Raw genomic sequence first — 17,952 nt, 5'->3', positions numbered from 1 at the left:
GTCTATTAGAATAATCCATTTTTAGTTTGATCGATGGGGGAAAATCTGCTAAAACGTTTGTGAATCAGTACTGCTTAGACCTTGATGAAGGGGGCATACCCCAAAAGCTTCTCCTGAAAAATTATATGTTGCAAATAAAACTAGAAAACGTACACTTTCCGGGGAAATTGTGTGAAGTGTTCTTGCCACCACCGGTAGTCTCCAGCTTGAGTGGGTGGAGTAACTGTGTGTGTCGGAGTGGCAGCAGTGTGTGGTGGTGTGTGTGGGAGTGGCAGCAGTTAAGAAATTTTGGCAGTTGGAAACAAACTGTTTAGTTTTGAACATTCCAGCACATTCCGCTATTCATTCTTATGGGGCAACTTACCAAAGTTGGAGGTGCCCATCTTCATACGGCTCTAGTGTAAAAGCTCTAAATCTCACAGCTTAGAGACTTATACCGTAGGAATCGCAAGACCCCGGCCGACATTTTGTTGTATAGTATGTCTATGAAACATTAAAACTGAAGGCACAGTCACAGGTTAGAAAATGGCCTTGACATTTGAGATGGTTTGAGTGCAGTTTCAATGAATGTCAATGGACGGCATGAGTTGGAAACAAATGGTCATAGTGTAAAAACTATTAGGGCTATGGCTTAGATGTAAACATGTTAAGTGGCAGCAGGGATAGGCGAACGTTTTGATGTAACATTTGTGGCCTTAAAAAGGAGGGAGTGGCAGCAGTTTAGAAATTGTGGCAAGATTTCTTTGCTCATCCTCTATTTTCAGGCCCCACTCTAGTTTTGAACATTCCGCCATTCATTCCTATGGGGCCAATTTCGCCACAAAAATTACGATATTTTGCAAACCATTCGGCAAAACCTTCCAAAAAGTAATAGTGATGCGGTTGGGAACGATCCGCTCGCTTCAGTATATTACTTGTCTATGTAGTGTAAAAACTGTGGGAGGAGTTAGGGTGCCAAATTTTCCCATATTCTTTCACTATAATAAGAATAATATATATGTGAAAGAATAGTGAGTGTACTTGCCACAGGCAAGAACACTTAAAAAGTATCACGGACAGTACTACATTGTCTCTTGACTATGTGAAAGGGCTTTTTTTTTCCTTTGAAAAGGAGTTTGTGGTCTGTGACCACTAAAGATGATCCAGGCATCCACTTAAAAAAAAATACCAAGCAGATTGATGATCTTACCTTAGGGATATCTCTGTCAGGGAGTTGGCTTTCCTGTTTGGGGTATTTGCATTAACTGTCAGTCCCCTGTTGGCAGCAAGAAACTGGGGGGGGGGGGTCTCCACTGGATCAAAACCACATTGTTGAAGGGAGGTTACACGGTATCCATGGTACTCCTATCGCCTTAATATACCTTTTATCATCAAAGCCGAAGGTTTGATGCAGTCCCGTGACTGTGTGGAATTTCCCTTGCTCTATTTGCATCAGCACTAGGGTGAACTGTTAGTGCCACAACTGCTGCTGCCTCTAATCTGCAATTTCCTTACAGGATACACAACCTTTAGCATATCTTATTCAGTGGTTATATCTGAGACTGACCAGACATCTTTATGCAATTTGAATGATCGTGTAAATGCAGAGAGCGACCCATTTGTGCTTTTCCAATCCTGGTCTTTTTTTATTTATAAGAACGTTGTTTATTTTTAATCTGGGAGGTGGTGGTCGTATTTTTTTGTATTATTGGTGTTATTTAATTTTTTCAATAAAGCCTTTCTACCATTACTTGTGTCCCCTTGTGACAGTCTTAGAGTTCTGGTTCCCCCCCCCCCCTCTTTTTGCATTTCCTGTTGGCAGTAACTCACATTTGTAAATCCATGTCACATTGGATCAGATTTTTTAAAGTAGACCACTCCAACTTGAGTACAGTCCTCTGTCTTAGAGTTCTTAGATCAAATGTCTGACTTGTGTCTTGGCATTATGTCTGCTCAGATGCATAGGGAGCTTTGGTTTCATGCCTGGCACACTCAGGGTGTGTTTAAGGAACATTTGGTTTAAATGTTTACGGGAAAGGTTCCCATGATTCTTTGCAGTTGTGACTCAAGCTGGAAGGAGTCAGTGTGGTGTCGACTTGCATATCAGCGATCCTGGGTATCACCAGCATGGGCTGTCACCCAGCACTCCGGCGATTGCTGCACAGATCCTACATCTTATGTGTGATATAGCCAGTAAGGACAAAGCTTTTTTTCATACATGCACCCTCTGTTGCAGATTTTTGAATGCAGTATGTATTGTTTTTTTTTATGTGTGTTGGTAAATAAATTACTGCAATATGTGGCTGCATTGCGTCCCTCTTTTTGTTTAGGCATTGTTTCCAGATGCCCAGTCTGGAAGGAGACAATAGAGCTCATAGACGTACAGCTTGGCAAACAAACACTTATGGGATTTTTCATTTATTACCTTTTTGCCATATGTATGATATGTTATTGTTGAATACAATTTATTTGTATTTTATTTCAATAAATTCATTTGCTTATGATTTTTCGATTCTGGTGGAATGGTGTATATAAAGGAGCATATGAGGAGTTGTGGGTTAAGATCTTGTCATTTGAGTGCCTAGGGTTTTTTTTCTTTTATATATTTTCAGTTTGGATGCTCAGGTTTCCCTTTTTTGTAGGTTTCGCTTTTCAATCCTTTGGATCAGACATCTTTCATAGCTGCTGGTAGAAAATCTGTCTTTGAGAATGGAATTTCAGTTGCTCTCACACTACTCTCCACAGTGGAGTGCTTTTCCGTCGAAGTTGGTTGCACTTTTGCTAGACTCCATTCAAACCCTGTCACTCTAGGGATTTCATGACTTGCAAAATTGACCAGCATCAGTTCCTACTGCTTTGTGGAAAGCCTGACTCTTCAGTGTACTCAGGTAATTTTGAACTCTTATGTCCACCCCAGTGCTTATTTTTCCATTGTGAAATGCTTACAGTTCTTAGTAAACCAAGGACAATAACACTTGTTCTCCTTGAGTATAGCAACTTCTTTTCACATTTACTTCTTAGTGATTGTGAATTGTTGGGGAACTCCATTTCATGTAGTGCCCCTTCTCATGCTGTTATATTAATCTTCCTACTAAGTGTAGAGAATCTGGAATTTGGGTGAACAAAAAGCTGGACTTTTTTTGGACCAAACATTTCTGCTGTTTGCTAGATTCTGTTTGGGGTGGGAATTATTCCTTCCCTTTTTTCCTCATCCTGTGAAAATTTTCCTAATGGATGTGTCCACTTAGGAGTCTGGTTCTGCATTTTCCCAAGTTTTGGGGGAATCTCTCTGTTGGTCATTCTTTTAATCGGACCTATGCTTGACTTCCTCTGAAGGCTTCAAGATCTTCACCTCTGGAAAGATTGAGAACTGCCCCTGCAGCTGACTTGTGTTCTTACATTGGACACTGTTGTGTGTGCCATTTGTGTCCACACTGTAAACTTTAAAGATCTTTGTATGTTTCTCACTTTAGAGGGAGGGTCCTGCCTGTGAGTGTGGCATCTTTCTTCCTTGGAAGAAAATATCCATCTTAACCAATTGCCGACCAGCCGCCATAGTTTTACGGCGGCAGGTTGGCTCTGTTATGCGAAACAATGTATCTGTACGTTGCTTAGTGTAGCGGATAGATGGGGCGCGTGTGCCGCCGGAGGTGCGCGCACACACCGATGGGCCAGGGGAGGAGCCAATTAGCATTTCCGACGGACGCGATGTCCGCCAGGCACCCGCGATCGCTTCCCCATGGAGACAGAACGGCGGTCTGCCGATGTAGACATGGCGAACAAGAGGAAGTAAACTGCTGGCTTTTTTTTTCCTCCCTGACCTGCAAATTAAAGGCATAATCTGCTAGTATGCATCGCATACTAGCACATAATGTGAAACTTGCCTTTAAATGAAGCCCTCGTCACTGCTGGAGGCTGTATCCATCTTCGCCCGTCTTCCATCCGGGTCTGCAAATTCTGGCTGTGTGATTGGCAAGAGCCGCATGGCTACACTCCCACGCATGTTCGTGGGAGCCCGCCGGTCATGGCACAGGGATCTGAAGAAATGGCACGGGTGGCCATTCCCTCAAAGCGCATGCGCCTATGACTTCATCAGCAGCATATGCAGTAAATATCTCCTAAACGGTTTTACAGTACCTAAAGGTAAGCCTTATTATAGGCTTACGTATAGGTACAAACAATCAATGGAAATTTACTTCTACTTAAGGGTATTTTCCAATCCACAGAAAAGAGCAGTTTTCTTTGCAGTGCTAGAAGAGAAGTCTCTTGACATTTATTGTAATTTATTTAGTGTTTCTAAGCCAAATTGAGACGTCCAGCCTACTCTAGACCTCCAGGGTCTTAACACATTTTAGAAGGTACAGAAATTCAGGATGGAATCTTATCTGGTTGGTGATTGCTTTACTTCATCAGAAAGACTTCCTGGTATCTGTGAATATTAAGGATGTCTAACTAAATGTCCGATTTTCTGGCTTTACTGACAGTTTCTATGATTGACACTGAATTTATATTGTGCAACATTGTGGTAATGGCATCACCTGGAATTTTCTGGTGACTTTATTTGCAAACAGACGCCGGCACAATCTCTCACTTAGCGGCAATGTTTTTTTTTTTTAATTGTAATATTTGCTGAAGTATACCCTGAAAGGTGTCCCACTTAATGTGCAGGTTTAAGGCATCTCCCAAGCATGTTGTTATATAAAGGAATTGTGTATTTTTAAATTTTTCCTTTTGAATTTGAAAGTAAAAGACCTGGTCCCCACTAAATAGGAATTAAAAAAAAAAATACATTTTGCTTTGGTACATGTGACAGAAACTATGCTGTTGTTTTACCAAAAGCTTGCAAATTGGACTTGAAAAAGGTCAGAAAGAAATTATGAGATTTGATTATATCAGTGGGTATGGGTGCTATGTTCAGGGAAACTGAACTTTGCTTCACTCTTCAATGTTGCCCATTCCTCAGCTGAACGGTTTTCAGACTTTCTGGACATCTAAAAATGACTACATTCTTATATATCTCAATGGACAATTAAAAAAAAAAAAGTAATTCGATTCGGCTACAAGATTGAGTTTTGATCTTTTCCTCCGGAAAGGTTCTTCCCTTTTAAACCTGCACTTGTCCCCAGATCCCTTACTGGGTTCGCTTTGGGGCACCGCAAGACTTGTTACTTCATGGGGTGATTGTCCCTGTTCTGGCTTCGGAATGTTTTCAGGGGATTTACTCAAACCTGTTTATAGTTCCCTGAAAGGAAGGCAAGGCACGTCCAATTCTGAACCTCAAGGCGCTAAACTGCTTTGTGCAGGTACAGAAGTTCCAAATGGAGTCCATTTGCATGGTAGTAGCATCCCTACATTTGGGGGATTTTCTTGCTTCTATTGACATCAAGGACACCTACCTTCACATTCCAATATGTGCCAGTCAACAGCGCTTCCTCCGCTTTGCCGTGGGCGAGGAGCATTATCAGTGTGTGGCGTTACCCTTTGGTTTCCCCTCTGCTCCTCGGGTCTTCACAAAGTGTTGGCCCCTGGAGCTAGCATTGTTACATCAGCGGGAGAACGCGGTACTGGGGTACCTGGACGATCGTCTGTGAAATGACTCTGCGATCTCTGAGGGAGTTTGGTTGGATTGTGAACCTTCAGAAGTCTGCTCTGGTTCTGTCCACAAAACTGGACTATCTGGGTGGATTCGGCCTCAGCCAGAGTGTTGTTCCTCTGGAAAAACTCCAGAAATTGCAGGAGGCAGTTCAGCTTCTGTTGTCCAGCAGATGGTAATCCCCCGGGGCTGGGCCTGATAGCGTCTACCTTCGAGGGAGTTACGTTTTGCACAGTTCCACACGAGATCTCTTCAAAAAGAGATTCTGGTGAAATGGGACAAGAATCCACAGTCTCTAGAGGTGGCTTCGTTCTCCGGCACTTCGACAGGGAAATCCTTCTCCCCCTGTACTGGGCGGTTGTCACCATGGATGACAGCCTGTCCGGGTGGGGAGGCGTCCTCGGCAGAGTTTGTGCTCAGGGGGTCTGAACTCGGGAAGTGTCCGGACTGCCGATCAATGTACTGGAACTCTGAGCTATCAGACTTTGTCTGGATCATTGGACAATGATCAGGGGTGTCCGGTACAAATTCAATTGGACAATGCCGTGGCCTATGTCGATCACCATGGGGGCACAAGAACTGTCCTGGCGGATCAGTAAGTAGCCGGTATTCTAAGGTGGGTAGAACGATAGTTCCAGCCTTTCTGCTGTACAAATTCCATGTAAGGTACAGAGGTTTGTGGCATGGTCGGGATCCTCTGGCTGAGGCCGCAGACGCATTAGTGGCTCCTTGGCATCAGTATTGTCTGATTTATGCCTTTTCCCCTCTCAAACTTCTGCCAAGACTCCTGTGCAGGGTCAAGGCAGCAAGGGAATTTCTGGTGGCTCCAGGCTGCCCTCGCTGGTCTTCGTACGCCGTTCTGGTATGGCTGGTCGCCGATGCTCCTTGGAGTCTTCCTCTCAGGGAAGAGCTGCTGTCTCAATGACCAATCTTCCATCCTGCTTTACAGCCGCTGGTTTTAACGGCTTGTCTGTTGAAAGCCAGGTGCTGAGGAATAGAGGTTTGTCTGAATCAGGTGATTCCTACGTTGTTAATGGTTAGAAAAACTACCTCTAGGAAGATCTACCATCGTATTTGGAAGATGTAGGTTGCGTGGTGTGAGTCTTTTGGGGTTCACCCTCACTTTTTTTCGGTAGCTCTAATCTTTGTTTTCCTCCAACGGGGGGGGGGGGGGGGGGGGAGAGATTGAGCAGTGCCTGGCCTTGTGTACCATCAAGGGCCAGGTTTTGGCCTTGGTGGTTTTTCTTTTCAAAGTCCATTGGCCACTCTTTCCTTGGTATGTACCTTTATCCAGATGCTTGACACTGGTTCCTCCAGTGTGGTCTCTATTCCTGCAGTGGGTTCTCAAATTGTTGTTGTCAGTTATCCAGGAATCTCCCTTTGTAAATTTCAGGCGTTTTCCCTACTTATGTTGTCCCAGGTGGTGGCCTTTTTGGTGGCTATTACTACTGCGTGCAGGGTGTCCGAGGTGGCGGCGTTGTTTTGTCATTCACCTTATCTGTTGGTTTACAAAGCTAAGGTGGTTCTTCTTCCCTGACCGTTGTTCCTTTCAAAGGTTGTCTCTGATTTCCATTTTAATGGAGACATTGTGTTGCCTTACCTATGTCTCAGGCCTAAACATCATCCTAAGGAAATTTCTCTGCTCTGCATTCCCTGTATGTGGTTCGGGCAATCAGGGTGTACCTGGCAGCTACGGAGTCTTTTAGGAAGTCAGACTTACTATTGCTTTGGGACGTCCCAATGGTTAAGAAGAATCAGGAGCTGTCCGTCAATGAACGAAAGAGAAAATGGTATTTCTCCATCGTTCATTGACAGACGTACCTCCATATCTCCTTGACCAGTGGATTATACTGCCCCCTATAGGAGTAGGAAACTAGGCAGGAAAAAGCTTTACCACGCCTATGGGGCTGTCCCTGCAGGCATAACCCCACACACTCTTCTATAGCCCTCAGTTTTTCTGCCTAGTTTAGGAGTAAGACCTAGTTCCCGGTTGGGACTTCAGTCTTAGCTGTTTAATTTTGGGATCCTTGTTTTTTTCTTTTTTTTCACAATTTCTTTTAGAGTTCCTGGCGAACTACAAGCAAGGGTCAGGTTCTTCCTTTCCCTATGAAGGCGCATTCTACTAGAGCGCTGAGTGCCTCTTGGGTTTTTTCCTCATCAGGCATCAGTGATGCAAGTTTGCAAGGCGGCAACTTGGTCGTTGGTGCACACTTTTACAAATTCCTAAAAAGTAGATGTGTTGGCATCTTCGGATGCCTCTTTTGGCCGCTAGGTTTTGCAGGCTGCTCTTTAAAAGGGGAAATTTTTTCTCTTTTGAGGGTGTATGTTTGTTTTTGTTTTTCTTGGGTGAGCTCCAGTTGTTCCTGGTTGAGCTCCATGTTACCTGGTTGGCTAAGGTTAGCCCTTGGGGAATTACCTTTTTTCTTGCATTTTTTTCCCACCCCTCATGCAAATACTGCTTTTGGAACGTCCCACTGGTCAAGAAGATAATGGAGCTGCGTCTGTCAATGAACGATAGAGAAAACTGGATCTCTTACCATAAAATCCTTTTCTTTGAAGTTTGACAGATGCAGCCTCCGCCCCTCTATTATGTGTGGAATGGGGTTGTGGTCTTCTAAAACACTGCTTTCAATAAAACTGAAGGCTATAGCAGAGTGTGTGGGATATGCCTGCAGGGACAGCCCCATAGGCGTTGTAAAGCTTTTTCCTGCCTAGTGTCCTACTCCTGTAGGGGGCAGTAAACCCACTGGTCAAGAAGATATGGTGCTGCATCTGTCAATGAACCTCAGAGAAAAGGATTTGGTGCAAAGTACAAAGTCCAGCTTTTTGACTTACCGTAAAAACCATTTCTCTGATGTTCATTGACGGACACAGCACCCACCCCTCTGTGGACTTGGCTTTCTTCTGACGCTGCTTGCAACAAAACTGAGTGCCTATAGCTGATTGTTGGTGTATACCCCCTGGGACTGCCCATAGGCGTAGTCAAGCTTTTCCTGTGAGCTTTGTCCGTCATTGAACCTGCAGAAAATTTGATTTTACGGTAAGTCAAAAATCCCACTTTTTTTACTTGCGTGCTGCTTGCTCACAAAAGGTATGACAGTTGGAGGCAGGGTCATATGGGGGTTGGCTTAAATTTTTTTTGCCAGTGTGTAAACCTTCTGAAGATGGCCATATAACCCAAATATTTAAGAATGACTGCATTCCCATTCCCTTGTCCCTCAACGGAAGAAAAATATTTCTCTTGTGTCCTCTGACAGTCGCCGCCCACTCATACAATCTGCACGTCTGGGTATTGGCCTTCTCCATAGGAGTAAGCTAGGCAGAAGATTTTGTTAGAATATTCACAAAAACCTTGTATAGACACACCTACAGTGGGCTGTCCCTTCTGGTCAATACCCCCAACTAGCTCCATTCCCAATTCAGTTTGCTGCTGCCTAGCTTAGGAGTAGGCTGGCTTTTCCATGGCTGGGGCTGCGGTCCCAGACTTTTTTCTTTTTATTTTTTCTCTCTAGAAAAGTATTTTTCTTTTAAAAGACAGCTTTTTAATTGTTCCTGCGCTTAGTTAGTCGGACTTCAGAAGATTACAGCGTTTGCGGAGCTGGGAATCGCACTGTTTATTCTAGAGCTTTACGGAATCCCAGCCTGCCATCGAGCGTTGGCAGGTTATTGGTACGCCCAGGCCTCGCAAACGACAATGTCCCTGTCCTCAGGGTCGAGCCTGCGAAGTTGCTATCTTCGCCGGGATGTCTCAACTGCGGTACGCCCGCGTGTTGCTAGCGTCCCCTTTGGCTGACAGCCCCACCACCCAGAGTGGGAGGCTTCCTGTCACAGAGCGGTACCCACGTTTTCGCTGGACCGGGGAGTACCATGCTACCCCTCTGTCTCTGGCATTGTCTGTCGGGGTGTGTATGTGGGCCCTCTGTTTTATGGGGATGGCAGTTCGGTATGGGTTCTGTGATGTCCCCCTCATGTCTGTAGGTGCGGTCCCTGTGTGTCCCTTCCCGGTCCCTGCGTGTCCCTTCCCGGTCCCTGCAGGGGTGCTGTGGCGGTTCCACCGCTGTATGGGGGGTTGCGGGGGTCTCCTATGTCCCTGAGGTGCTTGTGCAACTATTTGGGGTACAGTACATGGTGTGTGGGGGTGGCAATCGGCGCGAAACCGGATGGCCGCCATTTTAGGTGTGGGCAGGCTGTTTGGCCCCATAGTGAGGGCAGCAGCCATTTTCTACTATGCTGTTGGCGCCGATCGGGCGCCATCTTTAGTGTGAGCAAAATGTCCTTATGTGGTCAGCGGCCATTTTCTCAGAGCTTTTCCCATAGCAAAGCCCAAAAATCGGGTCAGGTTTTTCCTTGTCCTGCAGAGTTTCACGAAACCGTGAATGAACAATGGCGCCATTTAAAACCTAATTTTGTGGTGCCAAAGAGATTTCAGTACCGTTATCCCTTTACGGATCCGGTGGATTCTCGCTGGACTGCGGCCCATAAGGTGGACCACACTGGGTCCAGGTTAAATAAGGCCACTTTGATGCCCGCGGAGGATTCTCCGGTGTTTAAAGACCCGGCGGATAAGCGGGTGGAAACTCTTTCCCACCACATCTATCTAGTAGCGGGTTCCTTGCTGAAACCTGTGTTCGCTGCGGTAATTTTCTCTCAGGCTGTTGCGGAGTGGGCCAAGGCGCTTAAGCGCACTCTGATTGCTGACGCTGCCTCTCTTGCTGCTCTGGAGATGGTGGATCAAATGAGTCAGGCTGTTTTATACCTGCGTGACGCGGCCTTAGATGAGGCCCCTTTAGTCGCACGACTTTCAGCGGTCGCAGTTGCGATTCGTCGCATCGTTGGGGTTAAAAAGCTGGTCGGCCGACCAATCTTCCAAGAAGACAGTGTCTGACATCCCTTATGCGGGGAGTCGTCTTTCTGGGGACTCTCTGGATGAACTGGTCAAGGGGATCACTGGGGGCAAGAGCACACTGTTGCCCCAGGTGTCCAGTGGAAAATCTTTCTGCGGCAAGCGGGGTCCCTCCTTCAAACCCAACCAGGGGTCCTTTCATGCCTTCAAGGCACAAGACAAAGGTAAGTCCTTCAAGGCCTCTAGTGGACAGAAGAAGCCTTGGGCGGGCAAGCCAAAGCCGCCCACACTGGCACATCGGCTCAGTCCGCTTCGACCTGAAGGGGCGCCCTCACCCGTTTCAGGGGTGGGGGGACGTCTGCGCTATTTTCCCGAACCTTGGCTGGCTAAGATTCAGGACAGGTGGGTTCAAGAACTCATTCGGTCAGGGTACAAGATCGAGTTTTGATCACGCCCAGCAGACAGATTCTTTCCCTCAAATCTTCATTGAACCCCAGATCGTTTCTGAGATCTTCATCGGGCGGTTCAGGATCTCCTTAAGGGGTGGTTGTCCCGGTTCCACAGCGGGGCAGGTTTTGGGGTTTTTACTCAAATCTGTTCACAGTGCCCAGAAAGGAGGGCAAGGTGCGTCCGATTCTGGACTTGAAGTTTTAAACCACTTTGTGCGGGTTCAGAAGTTCCGAATGGAGTCCCTCCGGTCGGTGGTAGGTATCCCTGAGTCCAGGGGATTTCCTGGCTTCCATTGACCGCAAGGATGCGTATCTACACATCCCTATTTACGAGGATCATCGGAGGTACCTCCGATTCGCGATAGCGGAGGAGCACTATCAGTTTGTGGCGTTGCCTTTCAACCTTGCTTCGGCTCCAATGGTTTTTACCAAAGTTTTGGCTCCTGTTCTAGCTTTGTTGCGGGTGCAGGGGATTGCTATCCTCGGTTACCTGGACGATCTCCTATTGAGGTCGAGTTCCAGTGCCACTCTGTTGCGCGATCTGTCAATCACGGTTCAGACGCTCCAGGAGTTTGGGTGGACCATCAATTTTCAGAAGTCGACTTTGTCCCCTTCTGTTCGCCTCCCTTACCTGGGGATGATTCTGGACTCCGCCCAGGCGAAGGTCTTTCTTCTGGAGGACAAGCTCCGGATCCTGCAGGACGAGGTCAGGTCCCTCAGGGACAATGAGTTCTCCTCGCTTCGGACCTGCATGCGGTCCCTGGGCTTGATGGTGTCGGCTTTCGAGGCGATCCCATTTGCACAGTTTCACACGAGATGTCTTCAAGCGGAGATTCTGGTCCGGTGGGACAGGCATCCTCAGTCCTTGGAAAGGAGGGTTACTTTGAGCCCCCAAGTCAGATTGGATCTCCTGTGGTGGCTCCAGTCTCCAGCTCTGAAGGAAGGCAAGCCCTTTCATCCGTTGCTATGGACTGTGGTCACCACGGATGCCAGTCTGTTGGGCTGGGGTGGAGTTCTGGGCAAGTTGTCTGCCCAGGGCACTTGGTCAGAGGGGGAATCCTCCCTGCCGATAAATGTCTTGGAACTGCGGGCAATCGGCTCTGTTTGCTCTGTTGGTCGTATCGTCTTCGTGGCTGCCAAGTGAGTGTGCAGACGTAACACGCAACTGCGGTGGCTTACATCAATCACCAAGGGGGCACCAGGGAAGTGGCCGAGATTCTGTCCTGGGCCGAAACGCAGGTCCCGGCGATTTCGGCAGTTCACATTCCAGGTGTGGAGAACTGGCAGGCGGACTATCTGAGTCGCCAGACCCTGCACCAAGGGGAATGGTCCCTCAGATGCTGTGTGCGCTGTGGGGATCCCCGGACGTGGATCTGTTTGCATCTCGTCTCAACAACAAGGTGGGAAGGTTCGTGGCACGAACGCGTGACCCTCTGGCGGACGCCTCGGACGGGTTGGTGGTGCCTTGGAATCGTTATCGGCTGATTTATGCCTTTCCCCCGATTCAGTTGTTGTCCAGATTCCTTCACAGGTTGGTTTCAGAACCGAGGTTGGTGATTCTGGTGGCCCCAGACTGGCCGCGCCGGTCTTGGTACGCGGACATCATGCAACTGGTCGTCGAGCCTCCCTGGCGGCTCCCGCTAAGAGACGATCTTCTGTCTCAAGGGCCCATCTTCTATCCTGCTTTACAGTCGCTGGCTTTGACGGCGTGGCTGTTGAAAGCCAGGTCTTGAGAGACAGAGGTCTCTCGGTGGTCATTACTACTTTGCTCAAGGCCAGGAAGGCCTCCTCAGGTAAGATTTATTATCGTTCCTGGAAGGCTTATTTCACCTGGTGCGAGTCGCAGGGCTTCCATCCACGCTCCTTTTCAGTGGTGAGAGTGTTGGCTTTCCTGCAAACTGGTGTGGAGCAGCGTCTTGCGCTGACCACTATTAAGGGCCAGTTGTCTGCGCTGGCCATTCTTTCAGCCCCCCTTGGCGTCAAATTCCTTGATTCGCACCTTCATTCAAGGGGTGCATCATCTGGCTCCCCCTAGGAGGGCACCCTTGCCCCCTTGGGACTTGAATTTGGTTCTCTCCGTTTTGCAACGTCCTCCCTTTGAGAACATCCGGGAGATTCCTCTGCCGGTGCTGTCACGGAAAGTTGCCTTTCTGGTGGCGATCACATCTGCTCGCAGAGTGTCGGAGTTGGCGGCCCTGTCTCACCGCTCTCCCTATTTGGTTGTTCATAGGGATAAAGTGGTCTTGCGACCTAAACAGTCCTTTCTTCCAAAGGTGGTTTTGGACTTCCATCTCAATGAGGACATTGTCTTACCTTCGCTGTGTGCGAAGCCTAAGCATCCTAAGGAGTTTGCCTTGGCATTCCTTGGATGTGGTCCGGGCGATCAGGGTTTACCTGTCGTCTACTGAATCCTTCAGAACGTCGGATTCTCTTTTTATCCTTCCTGAGGGACCTTGGAAGGGTATGGCTGCGTCTGCGGCAACCATTTCAAAATGGATCAGGCAGACGATTGTGCAGGTCTATTCGATTAGGGATTAGGTTCCACCTTTCCCTGTCACAGCGCACTCTACCAGGGCGATTAGTGTGTCTTGGGCTTTCCGCCATCAGGCGTCGGTGACTCAGGTGTGCAAAGCGGCGACCTGGTCGTCCGTGCATACCTTTACAATATTTTACAAACTTGATGTCTTGGCATCAGCGGATGCCTCTTTTGGCCGCAAAGTTTTGAGAGCGGCAGTGCCTTAGGGGAGACGGGGTAGTTTTGGCCTGTCTCCTGTTGGGGGGTTTCCCTTTTTGGTTTGTTTTCCTGGGCTTTCGCTCCTGTTGAGCTTTCTTGTTGCCCATTGTTTTACCTTTCTGGTTCAGAAAAGGTTCTTTTCTCTGACCTGGGTGCTGCGTTGCCTTTTTTGACGGTTACGTTTTCCCACCCCTCACATCTACACTGCTTTGGGACGTCCCAGACGTACAGATTGTATGAGTGGGTGGTGACTGTCAGAGGACATAGTAAGAACTTACCGTAAAATTATTTTCTCTGAGTCCTCTGACAGTCGCCACCCCCCACCCCTCTTTTGGGGTTCATGGATCTCTATACTGCTTGCTACCAAACTGAATTGGGAATGGAGCTAGCTGGGGGTATTGACCAGAAGGGACAGCCTCCTGTAGGTGTGTGTATACAAAGTTTTTGTGAATATTCTAACAAAATCTTCTGTCTAGCTTACTCCTGTGGAGAAGGCCAATACCCCGACGTGCAGATTGTATGAGTGGGCAGCGACTGTCTGAGGACTCAGAGAAAATAATTTTACAGTTCTTACAAAAATTCTATTTTTACAAAATCTTATTTAGTGATTTGTGGTGGGAGTAGACATGTAGACTCCTATTCAAAAAATGTACTACTGAGATGTAAACACCTTTCCATTCATAGTACATATGTTTAGCTTCAGTATCTTACAAATGTGAGTAACAATTTGGTATTGGTCTAAAGTTAAAAATAGGCGCACTATCCCTTTTAAGAGCATATATAATAGGGACTACTAAATCAATAATGAATCTTGAACCATATATCAAATTATTTTAAAACATATGTGATGAATGAGCCATATAGTTTATCAAAAAGGATTATTTAGGAAAATATGAACAGACTGTTCAAATATGAACCATTCTAAATAATGTGATATTAGAAAATCCACTTCAGTCACGTGACGCTTCAGTGCTCTCACACCACCAAGTGCACAGGCTTCTTCTCAAAAACAGATGAACTCTAAATTATAGGAGGTCTTCAGCATATGTGGTAGTATATATCACAGCTCCTCATAACACTGCATATGTACCATTCCAAGCATAATTCAGTTAATTTTTTTTTATGAAAAGCCTGTGCACTTGGGGATGTGGGGATACGGAAGTATCGTGACTGAAGTGGATTTTCTCACATGACTTGTTTAGAGTGTATTATTAGTGGTCACACTGGACTTATTCATAAATGAGCTTGGTTTATTCCGATTTTTCCAGTTTGATATATGGTTCATTATTCATCACACATTTTTCGAAATAATGCGCGGTTGTGTGACGCTGTACCTAAATGAATTTGACGTCCTTTTTTTCCCACAAACAGAGCTTTCTTTTGGTGGTATTTGATCATTTGTGCGATTTTTTTTGATCATGCGCTATAAACAAAAAGCGTACATTTTGGAAAAATAATATTTTTCACATTTTTTTATATGAAATTCCCAAAAAAAAATGTAAACAAAATTTTTTAACATTTTCGGCCAATTTTGTTTTATGCTACATATTTTTGGTAAAAAAAATCGCAAAAAGCGTATTTTGATTGGTTTGTGCAAAAGCTATTGCGTTTACTAAGGGAAAGATTTTTGTAATTTTCTGTTGTGTTTTTTTTTTTTTTTTTTTTTTTTTCCGGGTCTGCGACATAGCGGCGGACAGATCGGACCCTTGACTGACATTTTTGACACTTTTGGGGTTACCAGTGACATTATTACAGTAATCAGTGCTATACATATGCACTGTTACTGTAAAATGACACTGGCAGTGAAGGGGTTAACTTTTTTTTGAGAGGGAGGGGTTGTGTGTGTCCCTAGGGGCGTGATTCTAACTGTGATTGGCTGTGGCTTGATGTGTAGGAACAGTGATCAACAGTCCTGCATAGTAGAACTGTATGATCACTGTTCATACACAGGGGAGAATGACAGGCGGCTTGTTTACATCAGCCGCCTGCCTTTCTCCCGCTCTAACGGACGAACGCAAGTGCCCCGCGGACATCGGGTCCGCCGGGCACATGCGCGGAGTCCGTGACCACGCGGGAGTGCGCCTCCGGCAGCGCGCGCTCGCTCCCCAGAGCTTCACAGGCTAGAGACGTACCCATACGTCACTTTGCCTGTGAGGGGCTGACCGCCACAGTATATGTACTTGCGGCGGTCGGCAAGCGGTTATAGGAGGGATAGTGCACCTTTTTTTTAACTTATTCTTTATCTTGTATTTTGACGTTTTGAGTGCTGCTATTTCTGAACCTTTTCACTGAGCGCAAAGTTTTATTTTATATTTATACATTTGAAAATACTTTGCTTAGGGACTATACTTAATTTCACTCAATGAAACATAAATAATCTTGTACAGATCCATACACTTAGCTTGGGGGCTACCCTTAATTTCACTTAAGTATAACCTAAATATTCTTCTTGTACAGAACCAATTCCTGATGGACTGATGGAGGAGGCCTGTGACTGGGATATTGAAGTGACTCCAGTGAAGGCTACGTCTGATCTTTTAACTGCATGTAGCGGTATACCTGTAGAAGCCAAAGAAGATAATGTGGTAAAAACTAATCTTGATAAAAATCCTTATCCAGAACACTCCATGAACAAAACTGGTTCAAAAGCTGTTCAACGTAAGCCTAAAAAGGCTGTCAAAAAGAAGACTACAGAGGGAGCCAGTTCTGAGGGCCTGCCAAATCTAGAGACTTCTAGTTTACCAAAGAAACCAAAAGATACTGGCAAGCCTACAGAAACAGTGGAGAATGTGGGAATTGACAATGGAGTTCAGGACATGCTTGAAAGTTCATTACCTAAAATCCCAAGCTTGTCATCATTCAAGCGTCCTGTGGTTTGCACATCGTCCTTTGCTGAACTTGTTGAAGACTACGAGCAGTTTATTAAAGAAGGACTTGAAAAACATGTAGAAGTCATACGTGTGTACACAGGTAGTGGAAGCCATATAAACACTCAAACAGCTGAAACCCTTAAAAAAGAAAGTAATATGGTGGTGCATTCAGACACTGCTAGCACCTCTGAAATACATGACTGTAGTGGGAATTCAGATGAGAAGATTGAAAGTATTTCTTCCAGTTCTTTATCAGAGAGTGATAGTGAAGAATCTACTTGTTCACAAGGAAATTTGAGGTCTATGGAACTTTCAAGTTCTTGCCCAGACCTCTTTACTGAAAGGACAGATGGAGCTGATGTTGGCAAATTAAATGTAAAAGGTTTGAACATGTCCCTAGAGGAGGTGCAGCAGTCAACCTTAGTCAAAGCTAAAACTCATTATGTTGAGGAGCCTGTTTTCAGTAATGTAATAAAGCCTAGAAAACGCAGCAAAAAAGTAACCCATATTTCGAGAAATGAGCTTTGCCAGGAAATTCAGGGTGATATGTACCAGCTGGACTATAGAAATCCATCTGGGTTTCCATATGGCACAATGAGCTATGCTGACTATTGGCGATCATATTATCAAGCATGGCAAACATACCACTCTGCGATTTCTAGTTCCTATTACAGGAAATTTTACAAATGCTCCAACTGGATGTCTGCCTATCGCATGCACTCTGTCTACCTTCATGAAATGCTAAAGCCATGATTACTTGTTGCCAAGGTAAACAAACCATTTTTATAATGGACTATTTTTTCCTAGCTACTGTTCAACAGTTAATTCTTTGTACTTGGAATATGTATATATTGGTGTGTGTTCATATATGTATTTTTGCTGAATAAATGGTTTTGTCCATTTACCTGTGCATAATTAGGCTGATAAATGTATTTAAAGGTTAACGTTCGATCTGCTTTACAAGGTATTCAATATCAAATATATGGGCATTATATAGTAATGAAACTCTGCTCTCCCATGCTTTCAAACGCCCTAAAATGCAGATGATGTACAGTCACAAATATCTCAGCTTGGTAGTTTTCAGGTCCTCTTAGGCACTAGGCAGCAGTTTGTCATTAAGAAACTATCCATATGCTAAGATTTATTTTTTTCTTACACTATGTGCTAAACATGCATGTATACTCTCTGAATTATCACCACCTTCATTATATTTTATATAATTCTCTCCCACCAATAGAGCTCTAAGGCTTTCTGCCATGAATTTCTATGTCTCATTCACTATCTATATATCTTTCAAAACAAGTTACATAAGTTATCAGTTATATTGATTCTTTGAGTTCCTTAACCACTTAAGCCCCGGAAGATTTTACCCCCTTCCTGACCAGGGGGTATTTTGCGATTCGGCACTGCGTGACTTTAACGGACGATTGCGCGGTCGTGCGACGCTGTACCTAAACCGAATTTGACGTCCTTTTTTTCCCACA

General features: G+C 45.6%; 1 protein-coding gene across 1 annotated transcript in view; it reads left to right on the top strand.

The window, feature by feature from the left end:
* Positions 1-17,388, top strand: part of DDX20 (DEAD-box helicase 20) — a gene marked incomplete at its 5' end in the record, with an annotated part of 66,453 nt that extends 49,065 nt beyond the window's left edge. The window contains one exon of the mRNA XM_082248472.1: positions 16,056-17,388. Within this exon, the coding sequence (XP_082104598.1) occupies positions 16,056-17,221 (1,166 nt within the window). The 3' untranslated portion in view covers positions 17,222-17,388. The remainder of the gene's footprint in view (positions 1-16,055) is intronic.
* Positions 17,389-17,952: the final 564 nt, after the last annotated feature.

Source organism: Pelophylax lessonae (assembly GCF_965119305.1).
Source record: "Pelophylax lessonae genome assembly, chromosome: 2".
In the NCBI taxonomy this organism is placed as follows: Eukaryota; Metazoa; Chordata; class Amphibia; order Anura; family Ranidae; genus Pelophylax; species Pelophylax lessonae.
This window is presented reverse-complemented; position numbering and strand designations above follow the sequence as displayed.